Raw genomic sequence first — 25,068 nt, 5'->3', positions numbered from 1 at the left:
TTTTACTAATTTATATAAACTATGAATCATTTGATATTTAATATAACATTATATAATTTGTGTTCAATACTATAATAATATCATAATAAATTTAGAGCGTCCTCCAATCCACTGCCCTCCTTCCAGCACCTCCTTTTTCTCTACCTCCCCCCCGTCGCCCTCTTAGGCACCAGCGCCCACCTGGACCGTCTCAACGCCCACCGGGGGTGGGGGTGGGGTGATAGCGCCCACTTTGAGAACCTATGCATGAAACCAAGAAAATTATTTATTAATGGTATGTATGCCTGTACGAGGTGCGTTCTAAAAGTATTCAACTTTATCTTTTCCCGCCAAAACTAATGCAGTGTGGGTAAAATCCTTTGAATAGCCGGTGACACCACCCTTCCTGCGCATGCGTGAAAATTTTTTACGCCAGTAGGCTGCATCAGTTTCTGGATATTAAACTCGGAGTACAGACGTGTATGCGCGCTCTTCGGGTAGATGTAACGCTGAACTGTTTCTTTGACTCCCGTCATGAATACGTACCACAAGGCAAAACAATCAACAAGGCCCGAAATTTTTGGGGAGAGGTAAGTCGATTAGATCTACCCCAGTACGCAACTGGTACTTAATTTATCCACCCCGAAAGGATGAAAGGCCAAGTCGACTTCGGCGGAATTTGAACTGAGAACGTAACAGCAGATGAAATACTGTAAAACATTTCGCCCGGCGTGCTAACGTTTCTTATTTCTTTATTGCCCACAAGGGGCTAAACATAGAGGGGACAAACAAGGACAGCCAAAGGGATTAAGTCGATTACATCAACCCCAGTGCGTAACTAGTACTTAATTTATCGACCCCGAAAAGATGAAAGGCAAAGTCGACCTCGGCGGAATTTGAACTCAGAACATAATAGCAGACAAAATACCGCTAAGCATTTCGCCCAGCGTGCAAACGTTTCTGCCAGCTCGCCGCCAATCAATAAGGAATATTACCTGGAAGTTACACGCCACCTTCAAATTGCTGTACGTTTAAAGCAGCCGGATATGTGGGGAGCGAAAAGTGGCAACTTCACCACGACAATGCACCCGCTCATTCAGTCCCCATGATCAAGCTTTCCTTGTCAAGAACAACACAATACTTGTTCGACGGGTTCCCTACTCTTCCGACTTGGCACCGTGTGACTTCTGGCTCTTCCCCAAATGGAAAACCACGCTGAAAGGGAAGCGGTTTGAGTCGCTTCCAGGGAAGGCGTTCCAGAGGCGTTACCAGCAATGTCAGAGCCGCTGGGATAAGAACTGTGTGAACTCCCAAGGGAAACATTTTGCAGGTGATTAAATAAAATTTGTGAATTGTACAAAGCCATTCTCTGTTTAAAGGCACGAAACTATAGATCAGAGCTAATATCTACGTTCAAAAGTAGACATTTTAAGTGATAAATAAACAAAAATCGGTTCTACTTTCGTTTGTGATCCACAACTTCAAGGACGATTACTTAAGATTAGTTTTTCGTTGCAAAATTCGTGTCTGCCAAACTTGTGTGATCTATGCGCTCATTCTAATTATTGTATTGTTTATTCTTCGTTTCTTATTATCATTTACTCAGACATAAATGAAACATGGTTTTGTTTCCTCTGCCTTAGCGAAGGCGGAGGTATTGTTTTAAGTCTTTTTAGAAATTGAAAACTAAACTAAAAAGAACCAAGAGTAATCGCCCTTTAGGTTGTAGATCACACGCCAAAATAGCACCCCAAAATCTGTCTTGTTATTAATGGGCCTCCATATACCAGATAGAAATTCTCTCAGGTTATACACGATTGTCACGTTTGACTTAGTTTCATCTCCATTGAGGATCGTTAAAATCCTCTTGGATACCTCCATGAAACCTTGGTAGGAATTACAACGTAAACTCATTCCATCTCTTTCTCTCTCTCTCTCTGTCTATCTATCTATCTATCTATCTATCTATCTATCTATCTATCTATCTATCTATCTATCTATCTATCTACCTATCTTTCTATCTGTGTCTGTCTGTCTGTCGGTCTATGTATGTGTGTATACGTGTATACAAATATAATGGTTTCAAATTTCGCACAAAGCCACAAGTTTCCAGGGAAGGCGATAAGCTGATTATATCGTCCCCCCCCCCCGTGTTCAACTGGTATTTATTTTATCAACTTCGAAAGGATGAGAGGCAAAGTCGACCTCGGCGAAATTTGAACTCGAAACGTAAAGACTGACGAAATGCCGCAAAGCATTTCACTTGGCTCGCTAACGATTCTGTCAAGTCGCTGCCTTCCTACATATAAATGTTTATGCACTCCACACACTCACACACGCGCACACGCACACACACACATACGCGCGCACACACACATACGCATGCATACATACATACATACACACACACATATATACATACATACACAGACACATATATACACATCATACATCTGTCTCTCTCTCTCTCTCTTTATATATATATATATATATATATATATATATATATATATGATAGATCGCTAGTCACTACACCTTCTTTATTTTCTCTCCTTGTTTCTTTCTGTGTTTTTTTCTGTGGAAGAGCGTAGGCTCGAAACGTTAAAGAATGTTTTCACTTCTCGAGCGTTAAACTAATACATCTGTTTGTTGTCTACACCACCTGCCTTTGTCTTTTATTTTTTTTTTGTGAATTCTGACCCTATATATATATATATATATATATATATATATATATATATATATATATATATATATATATATATGGCGTGTATAATTTGTGTGCTTAGATCAGTGTTAAGAGTGAGTATATATGGGCGAGATCTGTGACTTTAGCACACGTATCGCTTCGTTTCACACACAGGCACACATACATACACGCACACGCGCACACACACACACTACAGTGACGAAAGCACAAAGAGACCAGATAGAAAGCGAGAGGCGGGGGAGAGGCGACTAACTGTATTGGTACTTACATAACACATAACACTAAGGGAGTTTCTACGATGCTCCCCCGTCGCCTCCTACGACAAATACGTTGCATTGTCAGTCGTGTTTTCATATCTGTTTCAATCAGGTGAACCACCTCGATCAGATTGGGATAATGTGATGCACTGCTGCTGATGAGACGCGAACTATGAATCGTTGAATATGGAAGCCGATACCCTGTGGATTTGGCCAGCTTAATTATAACTGAAAAACCATCATACACATCTCGAACACATATGAGTGAGTGTGTGTGTGTGTATGTATGTATGTATGTATGTATGTATGTATGTACGTATGTGTGTGTATATATGTATTCATGTATGTAAGTACGTATGTGTTTATGTATGGCTGTATGTATATATATGTATGTATGTATGTATGTATGTGTGTATGTATGTATGTATGTATGTATGTTATCAATCAGTTTCATTTCTGTATTTCTTGTCCATAGAGAAAGAGCCGGACTCTAACATAGATTCAAGGCTCCTTCATTGGAACTTTTATCAACATCATCTAGGTATTTGTGCATGTGTGTGTGTGTGCAGTATTTGGTGTTAGTGTATGCGCAGATTTGTATGTTTGTTTTATGGATGCGTTTTAGATGCATGCATATGTATTTATGTGCTAAATTTTTGGAAAGTTTTTATGTATGTATGCATATATGTATGTATGTTTGTATGTATGTATGTATGTATGTATACATATATGTGTATACGTATGTGTGCTTGTATATATGTATGTATTTATGTATGCATGCATGCGTGTATGTATTCATATATATATGTATGTATGATGTATGTATGTGTCTCTGTGCGTGTGCATATGTATGTGTGTATGTATGAACGTATATATGTATGTATGCTTGTAAGTCTATGTATGTATTTATGTATGCATGTATGTACGTGTGTATGTATGAATGTATATATGTATGTGTGTATGCATGCTTGTCTATCTGTCTGTCTGTCTGTCTGTCTGTCTGTGACTTCGAAATTTCGATCTGCTAATCTTTGTTTGAATGTCCAACGAAGGCCAGCATGTCTTAACTCCGAAGTCACTATCACCCCTCTTCTCTTAAAAGTATAAATATTGAGTCATTTTCCGTTAAACTCCATCGCACTGCCTCTATTTCTCCACTCCTTTGGTAACCCCAGCAGAGAGAGAGAGAGAGAGAGAGAGAGAGCGAGCTTTATTGTTTGTAGTTAGTAGAAACATAAAAGTGGCTCAAGAGCCGAGAGTTTCGTGTATGGTATTAAAAGTATCCATCCATATAGGCACAGGAGTGGCTGTATGGTAAGTAGCTGGCTTTCCAACCACATAGTACCGGATTCAGTCCCACAGCGTGGCACTTTCGGCAAGTGTCTTCTACTATAGCCTCGGGCCGACCAAAGCCTTGTAAGTGGATTTGGTAGACGGAAACTTGAAGAGGCCCGTCGTATATATATATATATATATATATACACACACACACACACACACACACACATATACACACACACACACATGTATGTATGTATGTATGTATGTATGTATGTATGTGCGTGTATGTATGCATGCATGTATGTATGTATGTATGTGTGTGTGTGTGTGTGTGTGTGTGTGTGTGTACATGTTTGTGTGTCTGTGTTTGTCCCCCAACATCGCTTGACAACCAATGCTGGTGTGTTTACGTCCACCTAGCGGTTCGTCAAAAGATTCCGATAGAATAAGTAACCAGGCTTACAAAGAATAAGTCCCGGGGTCGATTTACTCGACTAAAGGCGGTGCTCCAGCATGGCCGGAGTCAAATGATTGCAGCAAGTAAAAGAACACCGGTGTCTATCTTTCTGTGTGTGTGTGTGTGTGTGTGTGTGTGTGTGTGTGTGTATATGTTAGAGAGAGGGTGAGAAAGAGAGAGAGAGAGAGAGAGAGAGAGAGAGAGAGAGAGAGAGAGAGAGAGAGAAATAGATAGATAAATAGATATATAGAGAGAGATTGATTCGGTTGTTTCGGTAGAGCATCGAATGAAATGCTTTGCTGCATGTCGCTAAGTCACTTTTACGCTTCAAGTTCGAATCACACCAACGTCGAATTGTTTTGCCTTTTATCCTTTCATCCTTGGGCTAAGAAATAAGTCCTATCCAATCAAGTAGTTCAGTCAAAATAACCAACACACTCCCCGTCACTCGGAATCCTTTCTTGCAAACCTCAGAAAGCAACATAATAAGGGAGATAACTCTAATAATTTAAACTACTTGGTCGAAATTCTTTCCCATAGGCAGAGGCCTGGCTGTGTGATTAAGAAACTCATTTTGCCACCACGTGATTTCGGGTTCAATCTGATTGCGCAGTACTCTGGGCAAGTTTTTTTTAAAATTTTTATTATAGCCTCGAACCGAGGCTATAGTAAAACCGAGGCACGTGAAGAATTTGGATAAATGGAAACTGTGTGGAAGCCCGTCTTATATATGCACGCACACATATTTATTGTATGTCCGTATCATTGTATGTGTATTGTGCTTGCATTTATCACCCCCACCCCCGCCACAGCCCGCTTGAGAATTGGTGTATAGCGGTTCGGCAAAAAAGTTCGATAGAATAAGTACCAGACTTGAAAATATGTACCAGACTTGAAAATTTGTTCGGCAAAAACCCTTCGAGGCGGTGCTCCAGCATGGCCGCAGTCCAATGACTCATGCAAATAAAATCGATGAAAAGGTAAAATAAGTCAGCTCTGAGAGTCAAATAATTCTTTAAAAAATACTCCTTGTAAGGAACGAAAATCATGAGACGGAAAACTATACATAGAATTATTATTATTATTATTATTATTATTATTATTATTATTATTATTATTATTATTATTATTATTATTATTGAGTGAGAAAGCAGTGCATGCCATCAACATGACACTGAGGTAAAATATACGAAGCCCATTATACCCATCATGACTACCAGTTTAATAAGGGTACACCAGGCACATGCATCACAACCATATGTGCGCGACATGGTGATCTCATATCAAGATAAACAGCGCATGACCTTGCAGGTGGGGTCCAGTTAGAATTTTTTTCAGGTCGAGTAGCCCATCCCGCTCAAAAGGTCCCTGAATAAGGTTTGTTTAAGGATGTTGTGCAAAACACCCATGTTTCCAAAGGTGAATTATTCAAACCCCAAAGAATTCCTCTCAACACATGGCTATGATGCTCCCCAACTACTTCTGCTCGTGATCAGAGATGCACATATCGTCAGCCACTAAGGGACATGCTCAACTGGTTAAGGTCAAACAACTGACAAGCAAATCTGTGGTATTAAGCAGAATATTTGCTGTAACCCGTCTTTTATACTAAGACAAAACAATGTACATGATAACACTTCCAATCAATTAAGATCAGAAGCCATGAGAGCCACTGCCTGGTACTGCATCCGGGCATTTATTATTATTATTATTATTATTATTATTATTATTATTATTATTATTATTATTATTATTATTATTATTTTATTATTATTATTATTATTATTATTATTATTATTATTATTATTATTATTATTATTATCTGGAAAAAAGCTGCGAGCTGGCAGAATCGTTAGCACCCCGGGCGAAATGCTTGACGGTATTTCGTCTGTCGTTACGTTCCGAGTTCAAATTCCGCTGAGGTCGATTTTGCTTTTTATCCTTTCGGGGTCGATAAATTAAGTACCAGTTGCGTACTAGAGTCGATTTAATCGACTGAATTCCCCCCACCCCCCACCCAAATGTCGGGCCTGGTGCTTAGAGTAGGAAAGAACCGTTAACGCGCCGGGCGAAATGCTTAGCGGTAATTCGTCTGCCGCTACGTTCTGAGTTCAAATTTCGCCGAGGTCGACTTTGTCTTCCATCCTTTCGGGGTCGATAAATTAAGTATCAGTTGTGTACTGGAGCCAATTTAATCAACTGAACCCCTTCCCCAAAATTTCAGGCCTTGTGCCTTTAGTAGAAAAGATTATTATTATTTGGAAAATGTGAAGGTGATGTAACACAATACACAATTTTTCAAAGAATTTGTTATCATTATTATTATTATTATTCAGGTCACTACCTGGAATCGAACTCGGAATAATAATAATAAGAAGAATTTGCTATTTCTTCGCGAATGTAGACCGAAAATATGTATGTATGTATGTATGTATGTATATATATATATGTATATATATATATATATATATATATATATATATATATATATATATATATATACACACACGCATACGTATATATATTTATATATGTGTGTCTTTGTGTCTGTGTTTGTCTGTTCATCACCGCTTGACAATCGGTGTTGGCATGTTTATGTCCCCGTAACTTAGCGGTTCGGCTAAATAAAACCGATAGAATAAGTATTAGGCTTAAAGAAATATGTTCTGGGGTCGATTTGTTCGACTAAAACCCCCCTCGAGGCGGTGCTCCAGCTTGACCGCTGTCAACTGACTAAAACAAGTAAACGAAGAAAAGAACCAAAGAAGATATATATATATATATATATACAAATACATGAAATCGTTGATTGCACCGCGTAATGTGAGATCTGGAACGGTTATTTGCATATTTTTTCTGAATACGTCTAGACAGACTCGACCACTGAATATGCGGAATATTTTGTGTCAGAACCTGTCTGGACGAATTAACAATAAATATGCAAATAATAAAACAATAATATACATATACAGACTAATTTCGGAAAGGTAATGCAAATATTTCTTTGTGTGAAGTAGTTTTAGCATACGGCGTAGTAAGTATAAAAGTATTACATTTTATCGGATAATAGTATATACAGCCATCTCGTGGTAGAGAGAAGCACCGGAGATTGTTTTGTGGTATTCGTTCCGGTTTTCTGTTCTGAGTTCAAATCCAGCCAAGATCAACCTTGCCCTTCATCTTTTCTAGCTCGATAGATGAAGTATTTGGATCTATTCTTATAACTTTCTCAAAGTCTTCCTGTTTCTTGCATGTTCTATCTGGAAGAAATCGGTTGTGTTTAAACCTGGAAAGAGATGTACTCTGCTAGGTTTAAAATGGCTAAGATACTCTGTATGTTGCCGCGGATCTTGTACGACTCCATGAAGAGTTAAGGTAACTCCATTTACCACATAAAATATATGAAACTAAATCGAAAGGAAAATGTCAAACTCTCCCCAGACTCGAGCGACCAAGCTGCTTTGACCAAACGGTTTGGGGGTGGGGTCTATGTCTGCGCAAGATCTCGTCTCTGTCTCTTCATTATTTTCTTTCCTCCGTCCACGCTTGCTCTCCTTTGGTTGGCAACATCCTCTCCTCTCCAACATGGACTAATTCCAACAGGGTGATGGTTGAAACTCTATCACAGTGGAGGGAGCTGGGTTTGTCAGTTCCGGTTGTAGTAAAGGATAGACGGAAACAGAGAGTATGGGACAATCTGCATTCAGGTGTCACTCCGGCTCTCTCCTTGATCAATCTGATCGATTTTCAAGATGTCGCCTACTTTCAGCTAGTGGAAAATTCTCAGGGGATTGGATTGATGCCCTGGTTGTGGCCAACATTGGAGGTCTGCTCAGTCTAGATGAACTCCGCATCTCCATCGCACTCAGAGTGGGAGCTGACGTCTATAGAGGACGTCTATGTAGGCGTCTCGAACCTACAAGTCTTCACGACCTGTCTTGCCCACTAAATGCTGGTCACTTCGCTTGTTACAACGAGATAAACCTAATCACGAAGTGGGCCCTGGCTCGGATTAATATCCCCTCAGTTCTGCAGCCGTCGGGGTTATCCAGAAGTGATGGCAAGAGACCAGATGGTCTTGCTCTTTGTCCCTGGTTTAGAGGTAGGTGCCTCATTTGAGATGCCACAGTCTGCGACTCCTTTGCTTCCTCCCACATCCTGGTTGCTGCTGTTAATGGGGGAGGGGTGATTGCTTCCGCAGCCGAACGGAAGAAAACCCTGAAGTATCGGGATCTGACAGTCTTTCAATCTGTGGCGTTTGAGACGTTCGAAGGGACTGGGCCACCAACCACGAAGTTCTTGTCAACGTTGGCAACTCACCTCATCGAGACGTCAGGTGATGCCCGTGAGGGTGCTTGGCTTTCCCAACGCCTTAGCCTCGCCATCGCACGTGGTAAGGCTGCGAAAGTGCTGGCTTGATTCAGTAGCTTCCGTTAAACCTCGTGATGTGCGACAAGTTGATGTGATAAAAAAGCAAAAAAGATTCCCCGGTTCCGGTTTCAACACAGTTTTAACAGAAAGATTTGGAAGAATTAAATGGAAGTGCTCCGGTAATTTTCTCTCATACAAATAAATGTTTATGTTAATTCAAAAAATTTCCCAGCAAAATCTTTCACCTTGATTGTGGAATTGTTTATTCTTTCTGTGCGCAGCACTAAAAAGTTTTACTCAAAGAAATAATCCTTTTTACTATAGGCACAATGCCTGGAATTTGTGGGGAGGGGGATAGGCAATTACATCAACCCCAGTAGTTGACTGGTACTTAATTTATCGACCCCAAAAAGACGAAAGGCAAAGTCAACCTCGACGGAAGTTGAACTCAGAACCTAAAGACAGACAAAATACCGCTAAGCCTTTCACCCGGCGTGCTAACGATTCTTATTTCTTCATTGCCCAAAAGGGGCTAAACATAGAGGGGACAAACAAGGACAGACAAAGGGATTAAGTCGATGACATCAACCCCCAGTGCGTAACTGGTACTTATTTAATCGACCCCGAAAGGATGAAAGGCAAAGTCAACCTCAGCGGAATTTGAACTCAGAACGTAAAGACAGACAAAATACCGCTAAGCATTTCGTCCGACGTGCTAACAATTCTGCCAGTTCACCGCCTTTACTCAAAGAAATAATACAAATATTTTTGCAAGATTTATTCCTGCTATTAAATATAACGCTTCTTGCAAGAAGCTTATTTCAAAGACTCGTTTGATACCGATTTCAATTTTTCGACTCAATAAACACACGTTAGTTGACGGAATGCTGCGTCGTTGCGGACTCAGACGACGGACGAGAAGAAAGTGAGGCCAGCACCTGAGTTTTCCCTTTGTCACAAAGGCAGCGACATTCACTGAGGAAGGTGGACGACTTCGAAACGAAAAGAAAGTATCATGAAGTGATCGTTTGGTCAGGATGGCGTGTGATATAGCAAGCAGATTATACGTCGGAAGATGTGAGATGAGAAGAAGGAAAGAGCCGAGAGATCTGACCAGAAGTGAGAGGAGAAGTGATGTCAGATGTGGAAATGGGAGATTTGAGAGGCTCTTTTTTCTGGATTTAGAGGGGGTCGACTAGAACGGACTGGTGGTTGGAGTCCCTGGCTATTCTACATTCTGGTCAGTGGTTAGGAAGTAGCGAGCGTCTCGGATTTGCATAGCAAGTTCAAGTTGGCGATTGAGGAGTTCTTTTTGAAGTCGTCACTAGAAATTAAGGTTAAAGAATTTTTGTCCTTCATATAATAGATTCATATTCAGAGAAGGGATGAGAACTGCAATTAAACACACACACACACACACACACACACAATGATGTTTCCAAAAATTCATTTACATATTTATTTGGTTTGAAATTTCGAATTGATAAGAGAGAAATGTTTGCATAAATCGAAAGATGGTGTGAATTTGGTGAGTAAAATAAGGAAATTAAAAATCTGTATTGAAATAAAAACTGAAAATGAAATCACATAAAATGTTTTATTTCTGTTTTAACCAAAATTAAATTCAGAAAAAGGAAAAGATTCTGTTTCCCTTTGAGATTATTTTTTCAATTTTTTTTGCTTATGCTGTGAAAACTTGATTTATGAAGTTGAAATTTTAACGCTTTGTTTTATTTTATTTTCTAAATCAAAAAAAATATTGGACTGTCAGATAAATTCGTTCATTACTTTTCTATTATATTAATCTTTCCCAATATTATTTGAATTAACACGAAAAATATTTTCATCACAATGTATTATGGTTTATATTTGTAACTCAAGAGTTTTCTCTACAACTTTTGTCTGTCGTTTTTGAAATTTGATTAAATTTTTACCTCTTTTTAGACATATGATAATGGCAAGTAGTATACAATCTAGAAAAAATAAACGGCTTTATCTGACAACCTAATGTATATATATATATATATATATATATATATATAAAAATTCAATACTTATATATATATATATATATATATATATATAAATTGTGTAGAAGATATAAATTTCAGATACACGTATCTACACACGCATACACGGTTTCATGGTTTTATATCTTACTTCATTTACATTTTATATCTTATTATTTTTATTATATAAATATTTTTCTTATTTTTTATTATTTGAATTTTTAATATTATTATCATGTATCCCATCCAAGTCTTATAAATCACTGTAAGCACGATTTCGTTTTCGGATGTAAAGTACTGACAATTGAAATTTTTTATTTTCTACAAAATTTTAATTACTCATTAGCTCATTAACCCCCCCCCCCCCCCGAGTATTGTCTCCATTATATATATATATATATATATATATATATGGAGTGGCACTCCGTCGGTTACGACGACGAGAATTCCAGTTGATCCGATCAACGGAACAGCCTGCCCGCGAAATTAACGTGCAAATGGCTGAGCACTCCATAGACATGCATACAATTAACGTAGTTCTTGGAGAGATTCAGTGTGATGCAGAGTGTGACAAGACTGGCCCTTTGAAATACACGCACAACAGAAACAGGAAGAAAGAGTGAGAGAAAGTTGTGGTGAAAGAGTACAGCAGGGTTCGCTACCCCCACCCCCTGCCGGAACCTCGCGGAGCTTTTGGTGTTTTCGCTCAATAAGCACTCACAACGTCCGGTCTGGGAATCGAAACCGCGATCCTACGACCGCGGGTTCGCTGCCCTAACCACTGGGCCATTGCGCCTCCAAACAATCTTAATGAGGAAACGTGCATAGGAATATTATCTAAACTTGTGTTTATCCTTATCTTATTAATATATATATATATATATATATATATATTGGAATAGGATATTAATAATTAATAGAAAAATAATTGATAGCAACAGAAGCAATATTGATGTATTAATACGAAAAGCTAATATTTATCTCCCACTAAAAGTGGATGGGTTAAAACAGAGAGTACCGCATTATTTACCACGAGAGGATCCCCCCTATGGACCTGTGGTGCATATAAGCATTCCTGTGTACATTGCTAGCGGGCGATTACCTCCGCCACGGCGCCGCCAGATCACGTGATGTCGCCTTTCCTTTGGATGTCTTTCCAATGTTTTGTTTGAATTAACGTGAAAAATATTTTTATCATAGTGCTATATGTGTTTTTTTTTTTTTAGTTTTGTTCTAAATTGAAATTTGAATGGGGTGCTAACATATAAAAAGAAAAAGAAAATAGAAATAAAAAGAACGAATTTATCTAACTACCCAATATATTCAATTTGATAAAATAAAATAAAATTGAATACCCCCAACTCCTTTCAATTATAAATTTCTATTTCTTGGTTGCAGATCTTAAATTTTATAGCTAATAAAATAATACAAACGTCCTGTATTCATTGAGTTGTTAGTATAATAGTTAATAGATAACTTTTAACCATGTTATAAGAGGCCAACATCTGCTGCTTCTGTTCTGATGAATATCTTAACTGTGCGTTATCTGCTTCCATTGTTAAGAAGGGTTTTTTTTTTTCTGTTTTGTTAATCGAAACGGAGCTAATATAAATTCATATTGTTTAGCATTTCTAATACTATAAAGGAAGAAAAGAAAAGAGAGAGAAAAAAAGTATTTCAATTATGAGTTTAACCAGCTGACTCCTACATAATAATTAACACGTGGATACGTACTTACATCCGCCCCCCCCCCCCCCCACACAAATATGCATGAGTGTATGTATGTAAGTATATATATGTATGTATGTAAGTATGTAAGTACATATATATATATATATATATATATATATATATATATATATATATATGAGAGTATTGTAGTTCGCTTGAAGCGTTTTGTATTGTTTGTAAAGAATAGAAAGTTTAGGAAGGTATAACAATGCAATATAGAACAAAAAATGGACTGTATACCTGTTGTAACTTGGTAAACTATAGTCCGATGATATTTCGGAATTAGAATTCCTTCTTCAGATCTTATTTGCTGGAGTCTCTGCTATAAACTTTTATAAACAGTTTATAGCAGAGATTCCAGCAAATAAGATCTGAAGAAGGAATTCTAATTCCGAAATATCATTGGACTATAGATAACCAAGTTACAACAGGTATACAGTCCATTTTTTGTTCTATATTGCATTGTTATACCTTTCTAAACTTTTTATTCTTTATATATATATATATATATATATATATATATATATATATATATATATATATATAGACACACATACAAACGTATGTATGCATGTATGTACGCATCTATTTATCTATCTATCTATATAAAATAATTAATAGCAGTTCTCGTCTGTCAACGATATAAATACGAGTGCTTTTATGCACCATGAGTTCAGATGGGATGTCCTTTCAAGGTAAACACACGATATTCGTGTTCTAACGCAACATCCACGTTATGTTGGAGATAAAGGATTTCCTTCGTATATATGTATGTATGTATGTATGTATGTATGTATGTATGTACGCACGTATGTATATATGTGCGTGTGCAAGTATGTATGTATATCTATATATATAGTAATATAAATAATATATATATATGCATATATAATATACGTATATGTACATACTTACATCTACACACACACACACACACACACACACACACACACACACAGATATATATATATATATATATATATATATATATATATATATATATATATATATATATATATATATATATATATGCATATGCGGGCACAGGATGTCACGAAACGTGTACAACAAAAAATACGAAGTACGAGTACATGGAATATGAACTATTTTTTCGAACAACGAAAGACACAAATGGAAGACAAAACAAATAACACAAAGAACGACCCCTTCATCAGTAGTTGGCTGTTTTTCTACTCTCGTATTTCGAGCATTTAACAACAAGGTGTACATACATATATAATGTTTGCTTAATATTAAACCGAAGGATTTTTCAATATATTTTGTAGAGTATATTCATTTTTTGTATGTGACAAACGAAAAATGACTTAAAGGGTTAAAGAATTGACTAATAATAATAAATAAAAGAAGTGAAATAAAACCAGTGCAATGTGTTTATTATTGGCATAATGATTCACCCAAGACACAACTATAAATGTTTCAACAAACAAGTACACATTAAGTATCTTGTAAATAAAACACAAAAAATGAAATAAAATAGAAGAATAAAATTTAATTTTTGGTTCTATAATTATGAATTGCTTTCCCTTATTGTGCATTTTTATGAAACTCGATTTTCTAAATTTCTTGGGTGCAATAATTCTGAGTGAACGAACGCCCACAGACCAAAGGAAGATTCTCAGGATCTTTCAAAAGGAATTTTTTTCAACCTTTGCACCTACTGAGTCACCCAACAACTGCTTCGTCACAACTACCTACCACATAACATTCCCGTCCCCTCAAACACTATGGCCCTTCAAGTTAGCCGACTAGTTTCAGGCAAATGTGTTTCGCACCTTCACATCCACACCTCTCGACAAAAACCTCAATGTCCTAAGTTTCCTTCGTGGTTTACTCAAAGTTACACAACAGCTGTTCGGACAAAAACATGACATTACAACGTCAGGAAAATCTCAACTGTTATCCAGTGGCAAAAGATGTCTTCGCGAATCATCCCCGTTCCAAGCTTTCTCACCTCCCAAACTGCAGCTAATCGTTTTGGCCCTTGAGAAAAGGGTCTCCTCCAACTTTACGGAGAGATCTTTTCATCATCTTCTGAACAAGGAGGGCGACATAAGCAGAATTCCATTAATATATTTTTTCTTTTTAGGGCGGCGAGCTGGCAGAAACGTTAGCACGCCAGACGAAATGCTTAGCGGTATTTCGTCTGTCTTTACGTTTTGAGTTCAAATTCCACCGAGGTCGACTTTGCCTTTCATCCTTTTGTGGGGTGGGGTCGATAAATTAAATACCAGTTACGTACTGAGGTCGATCTAATCGACTGGCCTCCTCCCCCAAAATTTCGTACCTTGTGCTTAGAGTAGAAAAGAATATATTTTTTCTTTTTAGGGTGGCGATCTGGCAGAATCGTAAGCATGCGGGGCAAAGTGCATAGCAGCATTTTTTCCCCGTCTTTACGTTCTGAAATCAAATTCCACAGAGGCCGTCTTTGCCTTTTATTCTTTCAGGGTTGATAAAATGAGTACCAGTTGGACACTGGGGTCCATGTAATCGACTCATCCCCTCTCCGGAAATTTCTGGCCTTGTGCCTAATCTATGTCTTCTTTCTTCGTCATGGTATTGGACAAGTTAAAAAAGTTTAAAAGCCATCTTGGTTTTTGTCAAACATGCCATTTTCCTCATCCAATTTTTAATCCTCATAACTCCATGATCCCTTTAAGAAACACCACACTACCCCACTCTAGAGTACTTCGTATTTTGTACCATGTACTTTTAGGCATGAGTGAGTGAAGGAAAGGATATGAATGAGTAGGTGTGTGTATATGAGACTGAGTGCGGGAGCGAGTGAGTGTAACCGGATTACTCCATGAAGAGATCAAAATGTACGCCATTTTGTAAAATTTCATCAGTAATTTCTGTGAAGGTAGACAGGCTTTTGGATATAATTTTTTCATATTTGAATACGCCGATGTATTTTGGAAACTGTAAACTTCCGATGTAAAACAGCTTTCAAATGGACGCAGATTATTGGTTTCAAATTTTAGCACAAGGCCTGTAATTTTTCAGGAAGGAGGGAAGACTATTATATCGACCACGAAAGCACGAAATGCAATGTCGACCTCGGCAGCATTTGAACTCAGAACGTTAAGACGGATAAAATACCGCGAAGCACTTTACTTGCGAGCGCACGATTCTGCCAGCTTACCGCCTTCATGACGCAGAACATTCATAACCTACATGAGAGATGCCAATATCACATGACCGGATGTAGAGAAATCCTCAACCAACAGAAACCAGTGGCATCAGCTTGCTGCCCGATGTTCTTGAGAGCACAGGAGGAATAGAAGCTGATACTTCGATGGAAAACGAGGTCAGAACGAAAATGGTTCAAAGGGGAGCCGGCACCGTTGTCAATAGACACAATCGAGGTGTTATGTAAATTAAGGGTTACAGCGGATTCTGTATATTTTGGATAAATTCCTTTAAAAAAATATGCTGGCGGTCTTCAGTTGTGTTAGGAATGTAGATTCATTTGAAATTGTTGCATCACAAGCAACGATTCAGAAGACGGTTATATATATGGCAGTGAGTTTCCTTCACTTAATTAAAAAATGGCTGTTTCTCCAGTCGCTGGAGCAACAGAAACTAACACTGCCACAATATATTTTACATGAATAATCGATTAAGAATGAAAGCGCGTGGTAAAGCGGGTGGTAAAGCGGGTGGTAAAGCGGGTGGTAAACCGGGTAACTGGCTGGGATCACGAGTGTCCTTGTATTTCTTTAAGTAATACTCTCTTCCGGATGTTGCAGGGTTTTGAGGCGTATAGAGTGACCTCTTAGTAATTGTTGTTCCCAGTTCTCTGTGACCCCGAGTAGTAGCACCTGTCAGCGCTCCAGTTACGTGTTAATTAGCATGTCACAGGATGGCCTCTGGAAGAACGGTCCTCACAGACACCCCCAACGCAGCCAAAGCAGATGAGGCCCTTTTGCTCTTTATCTGCTCATCTAAGAGAAGGTAACTCTATACAAAACCTGCATCTCGGTAACTACTTTACACGTAGCACTTGTACCGGACCAATACGAGTTTGTATAACGAAAGAGTGAGACCAGCTCTGCACAAACATTTAAACAATATGATAATACAGTTCTGTATTTCACTTCTGAAATAATATGGCGTAGTGGTTAAGAGCGCGGGCTACTAACCCCCAAGATTCCGAGTCCGATTCCAGGCAGTGACCTGAATAATGATAATAATGATAATAATAATAATAATAATAACAACAACATCTAAAAATACCTGAGGAATGAGTACCCTGGTTCGAAATTTCCCTTAGACACCTGATGAAGGCTGGAGAATATATCAGCTGAAACGTTGTGTTAACAACAAACAAAATGAGGACAAATATCCGTCAAATGTAAATATTGTAAATAATGTACAATATGATAATAGTCATCATGCTAGTTGGTCAACAAACCAAGACACCAGCTCTGATACCATCATACTTTCTTCATAAGTCCAGTACTGATAGGGAAAGGGGCAACCGAGACATGTAGAAGATGCCACTTGAAATCATCAGCTTTGACCCTGCACACAAGCAGCCATAAGGCGATGGTTATTATTTCAGCTGTTTCTTGCTGGACCGTTATTCATTTAAAAATATCAATTTTTCTGAAAATCATGAGAAAACAAAGTCAGCTCGTGTGAATTATCGGAATCTCTTCTCCCCGCCACGCCCGAAGAGATTTTCAAAATAAATTCCGATATACAGTAATCCCGCGACTATCGCGAGTGTTACGCTCCAAAACCTCCCACAGGAATAATCAAAATCTAATAAAATATAAATGCCTATCGGCCGCAGAAACCCGCGATATACTGAGAAGTCCGCGATATATATTTACATATGTTAGCCAGAAAAATCCGCGATGTACTGAGTGCGCGATAGGTGAACCGCTTTATGGCGAGGGATTACTGTAGTCGGAAAGTGTACTATTTCAAAAGTATTTGTAGAAAATTTCATTAAAAAATCTCCATTTTTCTAAAAGTTATGAGGAAACAAATCGGGTGAGGAGCACTTGTGTAGGTATACTAATGGGGGTTTACATAGAATAGAATACGAGAAAACAAGGCAGTCAAAACATCAGTGTTAAAAGCAAATGAAAGAACGTGCCCCAGGAAGGGAACTGCCACCTGGTGTCAATCAAGGAATTCTCAGGGGCTATATACTTGATATGTTTGGTGTACAGCGCTCACCCACAAAAGACTGTACTCTTTTACTCTTTTACTTGTTTCAGTCTTTTGACTGTGGCCATGCTGGAGCACCGCCTTTAGTCGAGCAAATCGACCCCAGGACTTATTCTTTGTAAGCCTAGTACATATTCTATCGGTCTCTTTTGCCGAACCGCTAAGTTACGGGGACGTAAACACACCAGCATCGGTTGTCAAGCGATGTTGGGAACAAACACACACACACACACACACACACACACACACACATACATATATACGACGGGCTTCTTTCAGTTTCCGTCTACCAAAACCACTTACAAGGCTTTGGTCGGCCCGAGGCTATAGTAGATGACACTTGCCCAAGATGCCACGCGGTGGGACTGAACCCGGAACCATGTGGTTGATAGGCAAGCTACTTACCACACAGCCACTCCTACGTATTCTTTATAATAATTTCTTTTCCCGCGATATTATTATATAATCTGGTCTGGTGATACAAACAGGAAAATAAAACTGAAAATGTGTGCATATTTATAGTTATATTATTTTTTTGCTATTTATCGGTAGAAGTTACTGAGTGACGCAAGGGGCGAGAGTTTCGTACATTGGCACTTATCAAACTGGTTTATAATTTATGCGGATTGCATTTATATAGAATGGTTAAAATGGCAATGGTTATTAATAACATGGAACAAAAGGAAGCAAAAAGCAAGGTAGAAACAACTGGAGCAATTAGAAAACGTTAAAGTTTCTAGGACAAATAATACATTCGGGAGGTTGCTGTGAAGTAGAAGTTGTTCAATGAATAGATAAGACTAAAACAACATTTATGGGAATGAAAAAGATCTTCACCTCAAAAGATATAAAACTGCGCCTAACATTGAGGGCTAGAAAATTGTAGTATCGTCCTCAACGGGGGCAGAAACTTGGTCAATGTACAGAGCAATGTGAAGAAAGATAGAAGCTCTTGAGATAGTGATCTTTCGTAGATTGGGCAAAATAAGCAGGACAGATAGGGTAATAAACGCTGCAGTACTAGTGAAGCTAAACATCCAAAGACACCTATGTCGAGAATCAAGTCTGCAAAACTTTGATAATTTGGACATAAAATGTGTCATGAGACATTGCCGAAGACTATGATGACAGGAAGTGTGGAAAGGAAGAGAACAAGAGGCCGTCAAAGACGTTTACGGACTGATGACATAATAAAAAAAAAAATGGAATGGAAACAGGAGCCTCGGTGAATGTTTGTGTTATCTCCAACGATAAGTCTACTGTATTACTATGGCGGGGCTGTCCCTTTTGTGTCCGACTATATCTCAGAAAACCCGCTGCCATCCCTGGATGTTCTTCTTCTCTTGTTATTTCATGTTACTGTGAATGTGGCTTTGTATCAATGTGACCAATTTTCTGCTGCTCCTAGAATGATGAGCCGACAAAATTTTTTCTTCTGTTGCTGCTTCGTGTAGAAATCATGGTTTAAATTTTTTGGAACCATTTATTTTCCACTCGTACGTAACATCGTGCAGGCGTACACTTGCCAGACATTTGTATATACACGCGAAACACCATCATGATGTTACGTACAGGAAAAATAACAACACAAACCACATATAAACAGGGTCCACAAAGTTTCGATCAAGAGTGCAGTGAAAAAGCACGCAATAAAAAGAAGACTTTATTTACATTTGACAGATATTTGTCCTCATCTTGTTTGTTGTTAACACAACGTTTCGGCTGGTATACCCTCCAGCCTTCATCAGGTGTCTTGGGGGAAATTTCGAACCTGGGTTCTCATTCCTAAGGTATTTTTTCGATGTTGTTGTCGGTGTTGTTGTTGTTGTTGTTGTTGTTATTATTATTATTCAGGTCACTGCCTGGAATCGAACACGGAATCTTGGGGTTAGTAGCATATGGCGTAGTGGCTAAGGGCGCGGGCTACTAACCCCAAGATTCTGAATTCGATTCCAGGCAGTGACCTAAATAATAATAATAATAATAATAATAATAATAATAATAATAATAATAATAATAATAATAATAATAGTAATAATAATAATGATAATAACAACAACAACAACAACAACAACAACAACAACAACAACAACAACAACAACAACATCGAAAAAATGCCTTTGGAACGAGAACCCAGGTTCGAAATTTTCCCAAGACACCTGATGAAGGCTGGAGGGTTTTTCAGCCGAAACTTTGTGTTAACAACAAATAAGATGAGGACAAATATCCGTGAAATGTAAATAATGTACATAATTCCTCATCTCTCAAATATAGAACTGAAAAAGAAGACTATTGAATAATAATAATAATAATAATAATAATAATAATAATAATAATAATAATAATAATGATGGTTGTGATACATGTGCCTGGTGTACCCTTATCAGACGGGTAGTCATGATGGGTATATTTTACCGCAGTATCACTTTGATGGCATGCACTGCTCTCTCACTCATTAATAATAATAATAATAATAATAATAATAATAATAATAATAATAATAATAATAATAATAATATAGCAAAAGGGGTTGATTGCTACCTAGCTCAGATTCCAGGAAACCCCAAAATGGCAGAAATTCAAAAGATAGTGCTCATGGGAACTGCCCATATCCTACGTAAAATACTGTCTATGTCATCTGAAATTTTAAAACAAACTTGTAATTTTCTTATGGTTTCTTAAACATTCTCTAGAACACCACTATGTACAAAACCAAATATATGGCACCCCAGGCATAACACCAACATGAACTTCTAACTTGTTGTCTCTTGAGGTCTCTGGGTGAGACTTGGAGCCAGCTTGTACAAATACAAAGCAAAAGTCAAACATAAACTAATTATAATAATAATAATAATAATAATAATAATAATAATAATAATAATAATAATGATAATAATAATAATAATAATAATAATACACTGAAAGCTATGTCAACACTATGGAATAACAACAGAAAAAAGATGGTATAAACACACGCCAGAAAAGGTCACAGAAAACGAGAAAGCAACCATACTTTGGGATATGCCAATACACACAGATATAGAAATTAAGACCGATAGACCAGATATAGTTGTCAAAGATCATGAAGGAAATAATGCTTTCTAATTGATGTATCAATACCAGCAGATGACAACGTTTCCCTAAAAGAAATGGAGAAACTTTCAAAATACAAAGACCTGGAAATAGAGGTAACTCGAATGTGGAATCTAAAAACAGAAACAAAAAAAAATATTCAGACAAATACATAACAAAAACACCAGGACTTACAAATATATACAACATACAGAAAATTGCACTACTGGGCACTGTACACATCCTACGCAAAACACTTTCAATACAGTAAGCATAAGAGCACCACAGCAAACCACAGCACATACCCAAGGCGCACAGAGCTGCGCTCGGTAGTGAAGTGAAAGCACGTTATAAAAATAAAACTACTGAATAATAATAATAATAATGATAATAATAATAATAATAATAATAATAATAATAAATACTGTCTATGTGATCTCAAATTTTAAAGCAAACATAATTTTCTTATGGTTTCTTAAACATTCACTTGAACAAAACTGTACAAATCCAAATATATGGTACCCTAGGCATAACACCTACATGAACTTCTAACTTGTTGTCTCTTGAGGTCTCTGGGTGAGACTTGGATCCAACTTGTACAAATGCAAAACAAAAGTCAAACATAAAATAATAATAATAATAATAATAATAATAATGTTTACTTACGTCATGAAGTTGTAAATCTCACTGACCGGTAAACTCCCAGTTTTGCTATTTTTCAAAGCCATCGCTATGAGACAGCTATAGGAATATACAGGTTTAGGGTAGCATTTGGCGGTGACTGGCATGTCTGGCGACAGTGCCATGGCATCGCATAGATCCAGCACCGATGTATCAACAGTTTGGTGTTGGACTCGGGTCTCTAACGGTTTCACCACGAGACGTGGTTTACCATTTATTCCAAACATCGTTGGACAATTTTCTCTGTTCTCAGCGTACACATGCTGCTGTTGCTGCTGTTGCTGCTGCTGCTGCTGCTGGTGTTGTTGTTGTTGTTGTTGTTGTTGTTGTTGTTGTTGCTGCTGTTGTTGTTGTTGTTGTTGTTGCAGAAGTTGTTGATGTAATAACTGTTGTTGTTGTTGTTGTTGTTGGTGGTGGTGGTGTTGTAATAATTGCAGATGTTGTTGGTTTTGTTGTTGCAGTCTTTCTTGTTGCTGCTGCTGCTGCCGTTGTTGTTGTTGTTGTTGTTGTTGTAGAAGCAATTGCGCTTGAATATGCTGTTGTTGTTGTTGTTGTTGCTGCTGCAGCTGGGTTTGGACGTAGTTTGCTGACTCGACAGAACCTTGATAAAACTGCAACGGCACATTGTCCCTTAGATTTAAACTGTTATGCAACTGCAGTGTTTGTTGTTGTTGTTGTTGTTGTTGCTGCTGCTGCTGCTGCTGTCGTTGTTGTTCTTTCTGTTGTTGTTTTTGTTGTTGTTCCTGTCCCAAAGTTTGCAACACAAAAACCTGCGACAGCGGCGTCGCCGTCACCGAATTGAGTGCACTCAAGGTGTTACTGCAATTATTGCCACTTGCACCCGAAAGCAGGGACTGCTGCAGAGCAGCAGCTGTCACCGCCGATTTGGAGAGCTGTCCTACTGTCCCAAGAAGAACAGCAGTGCATTGCTTCGGCTGGCCGACCTGCGAGGGCAAATTTCGCGTTTTCGAGTTGATAACTAGATTCGAACCCACATTCAGCGTATTCGGCTGGTGATGGTCTATAAACACACGACAGTTACCGAGATTGTGTCCTGCCAGACTACTCAAACTGTTGCCATTCAAATTCGATCCGGAAACTCCCTGAACATTGACAGAAGAATCTCTCGATTCCGTTACTTCAGACAATCGCGACAAGCCAGGTGACCAAAGGACATCGGAATTTTGCTGTCCTAATGTCCGATCGGCACGGACAATTCTCGACCCAGCTTTGATAATACTCCTGCCGAAGCAACCAACATTATCTCTGTTACTATTAATATTATTATTAGCATTATTATTATTATTGTTGTCGTTGATAGACGGACTGTTGTTAATATTTCTATTATTATTATTATTATTATAATTGTTGTTATTGCTAATTAAAATATTATTAGTAGTATTAGTAGTATTAAGTTTATTACTGGTATCGTTATAGTTGCTGTGGCTTTTGTCCACCATCCGTCCTCCACTGATCACCCGTTGCGAACCTCCGACGATCGTGAAGTTGGTGCAGTTCTCGCCCAGCCTGCTACTTCTGAAACCGTTGGCCCAGCCAATTACATGACCACCACCACCTACACCACCTACACCACCGCCACCGCCGCCGCCACCGCCGCCGCCACCGCCACCACCACTACTAATAATTGTTTTTGTTTGTGAGGCACTTGTTGTTGTTGTTGTTGTTGCAATTGCTGCTTCTGTGTTGTTGTTGTTGTTATTGGTGATGTTGTTAAGCATAAAAAGCTCACCTCCACCACCACCACCACCACCACCACCACCACCTCCTCCTCCTCCTCCTCCCCCTCCGCCTGCCCGGCTTTTGTCACGGTAAACGACAGTCGAAAAAGAACTTAGCGACTCACCTTGTCCATTGCTGGTTGCCTGATGGCTCGCCGCCGCCGCCGCCGCCGCCACCGCCGCCGTCGGCGCGACTGTTAATGTCGGTGTTGCAGACGACAACAATAACAATGACGACGACGATGATGATGATGATGATGATGATAATGATGATGACGATGATGGTGGTGATGATGTCGCTGTTGCTGTTGTTATTGTAGCGTGTACAGCATCTGTTGATGTCGTTGCTATTGTCGGTGTGGCGGTGGTGGTGGTGGTGGTCGTTGTTGGTATCGTGGAGAGCGATGCGACTGTTGTTATCGTCGATAACAACGATGATGACAATGATGCTGCTGCTGCTGCTGACGATGTTGTTGGTATTGATGTTGTTGTTGTTGCTTCGGCCGTAGTCGTCGCTATCATCGCCATCGTGGTCACCGTCGTCATCATATTATTAAACATCGGCGGCTCCACTCCGTTGACAGTTAACATATCCGACATGCAAAGGTCCGATCGTAAATCCATCTCGAAGCCCATCTTATTATTATTATTATTATTATTTTCCGGCATCGAAGTCTGTAGGAAATGTTCCAGGTCTCCTTGTACGTCTTTGTCCAAAGTTTCAATCATGGCATTTATCGACAGAGCATCAGAGCAATCCAGAAACGGCGAATTAAAGAATTCCATTTCTGTCACAGCCCTGTTACACACATACATATACGCACACACACTCACATACACAGTCACTCATTAAACACCCCTCTCTTTGTCCCTTTTTCTCCAAAAACCCTTGTTTTGTAACGGACTGGGAACTTGTCGGGAGTCACTGTGATTTTTTCCTTTCAATAAACATGTTCAGTTTTGTTTATATTGTATATCCGTATGTATGTATGTATGTATGTATGTATGTATGTATGTATGTATTTATGTATGTATGTATGTATGTATGTATGTATGTTTCTATGTATGTATGTATGTATGTATGTACGTATGTATGTATGTATGTATGTATGTATGTATGTACGTATGTATGTATGTATGTATGTATGTATGTATGTATGTATGTATGTACGTATATGTGGGTGGGTGTCTGTATGTATATTTGTATATATATGAGAGAATTTATAAATATCTTGAATGTATGTTTATACGTATGAAAGTTTTTACAGTTATCCGAGTGTATACATACACACATACATATATACATGAATTTATGTTATATTTATGTATAAAAAAATTTTCAACTTCCCGTGTTTATAGCGGTTATATTTGATTTTTGTGTGCATGTAAATATTCAATTAATTAAAATTTAATTAAAATCATGTTTGTGTTTGATTCAAATTCCTCAACATTTTGTAACGAACGTTTTTTTCATTTGCACTCTGCTTTGTATATATATATATATATATATATATATATATACACGCATATGTATATATATGAGGTGTATGAATATTTTTATGTATCCGTATGAAAGGCA

General features: G+C 38.3%; 1 protein-coding gene across 1 annotated transcript in view; it reads right to left on the bottom strand.

The window, feature by feature from the left end:
• The window catches only part of LOC106880976 (uncharacterized), a 49,778-nt gene extending 24,800 nt beyond the window's left edge, over nucleotides 1-24,978 (bottom strand). The window contains exon 1 of the mRNA XM_089355595.1: nucleotides 21,736-24,978. Within this exon, the coding sequence (XP_089211721.1) occupies nucleotides 21,736-24,305 (2,570 nt within the window). The 5' untranslated portion in view covers nucleotides 24,306-24,978. The remainder of the gene's footprint in view (nucleotides 1-21,735) is intronic.
• Nucleotides 24,979-25,068: the final 90 nt, after the last annotated feature.

Source organism: Octopus bimaculoides, chromosome 7, assembly GCF_046866305.1.
Source record: "Octopus bimaculoides isolate indiv1 chromosome 7, ASM4686630v1, whole genome shotgun sequence".
NCBI lineage: Eukaryota > Metazoa > Mollusca > Cephalopoda > Octopoda > Octopodidae > Octopus > Octopus bimaculoides.
Note: the sequence above shows the minus strand (reverse complement) of the source record. Positions and strands in the feature narration are given on the sequence as shown.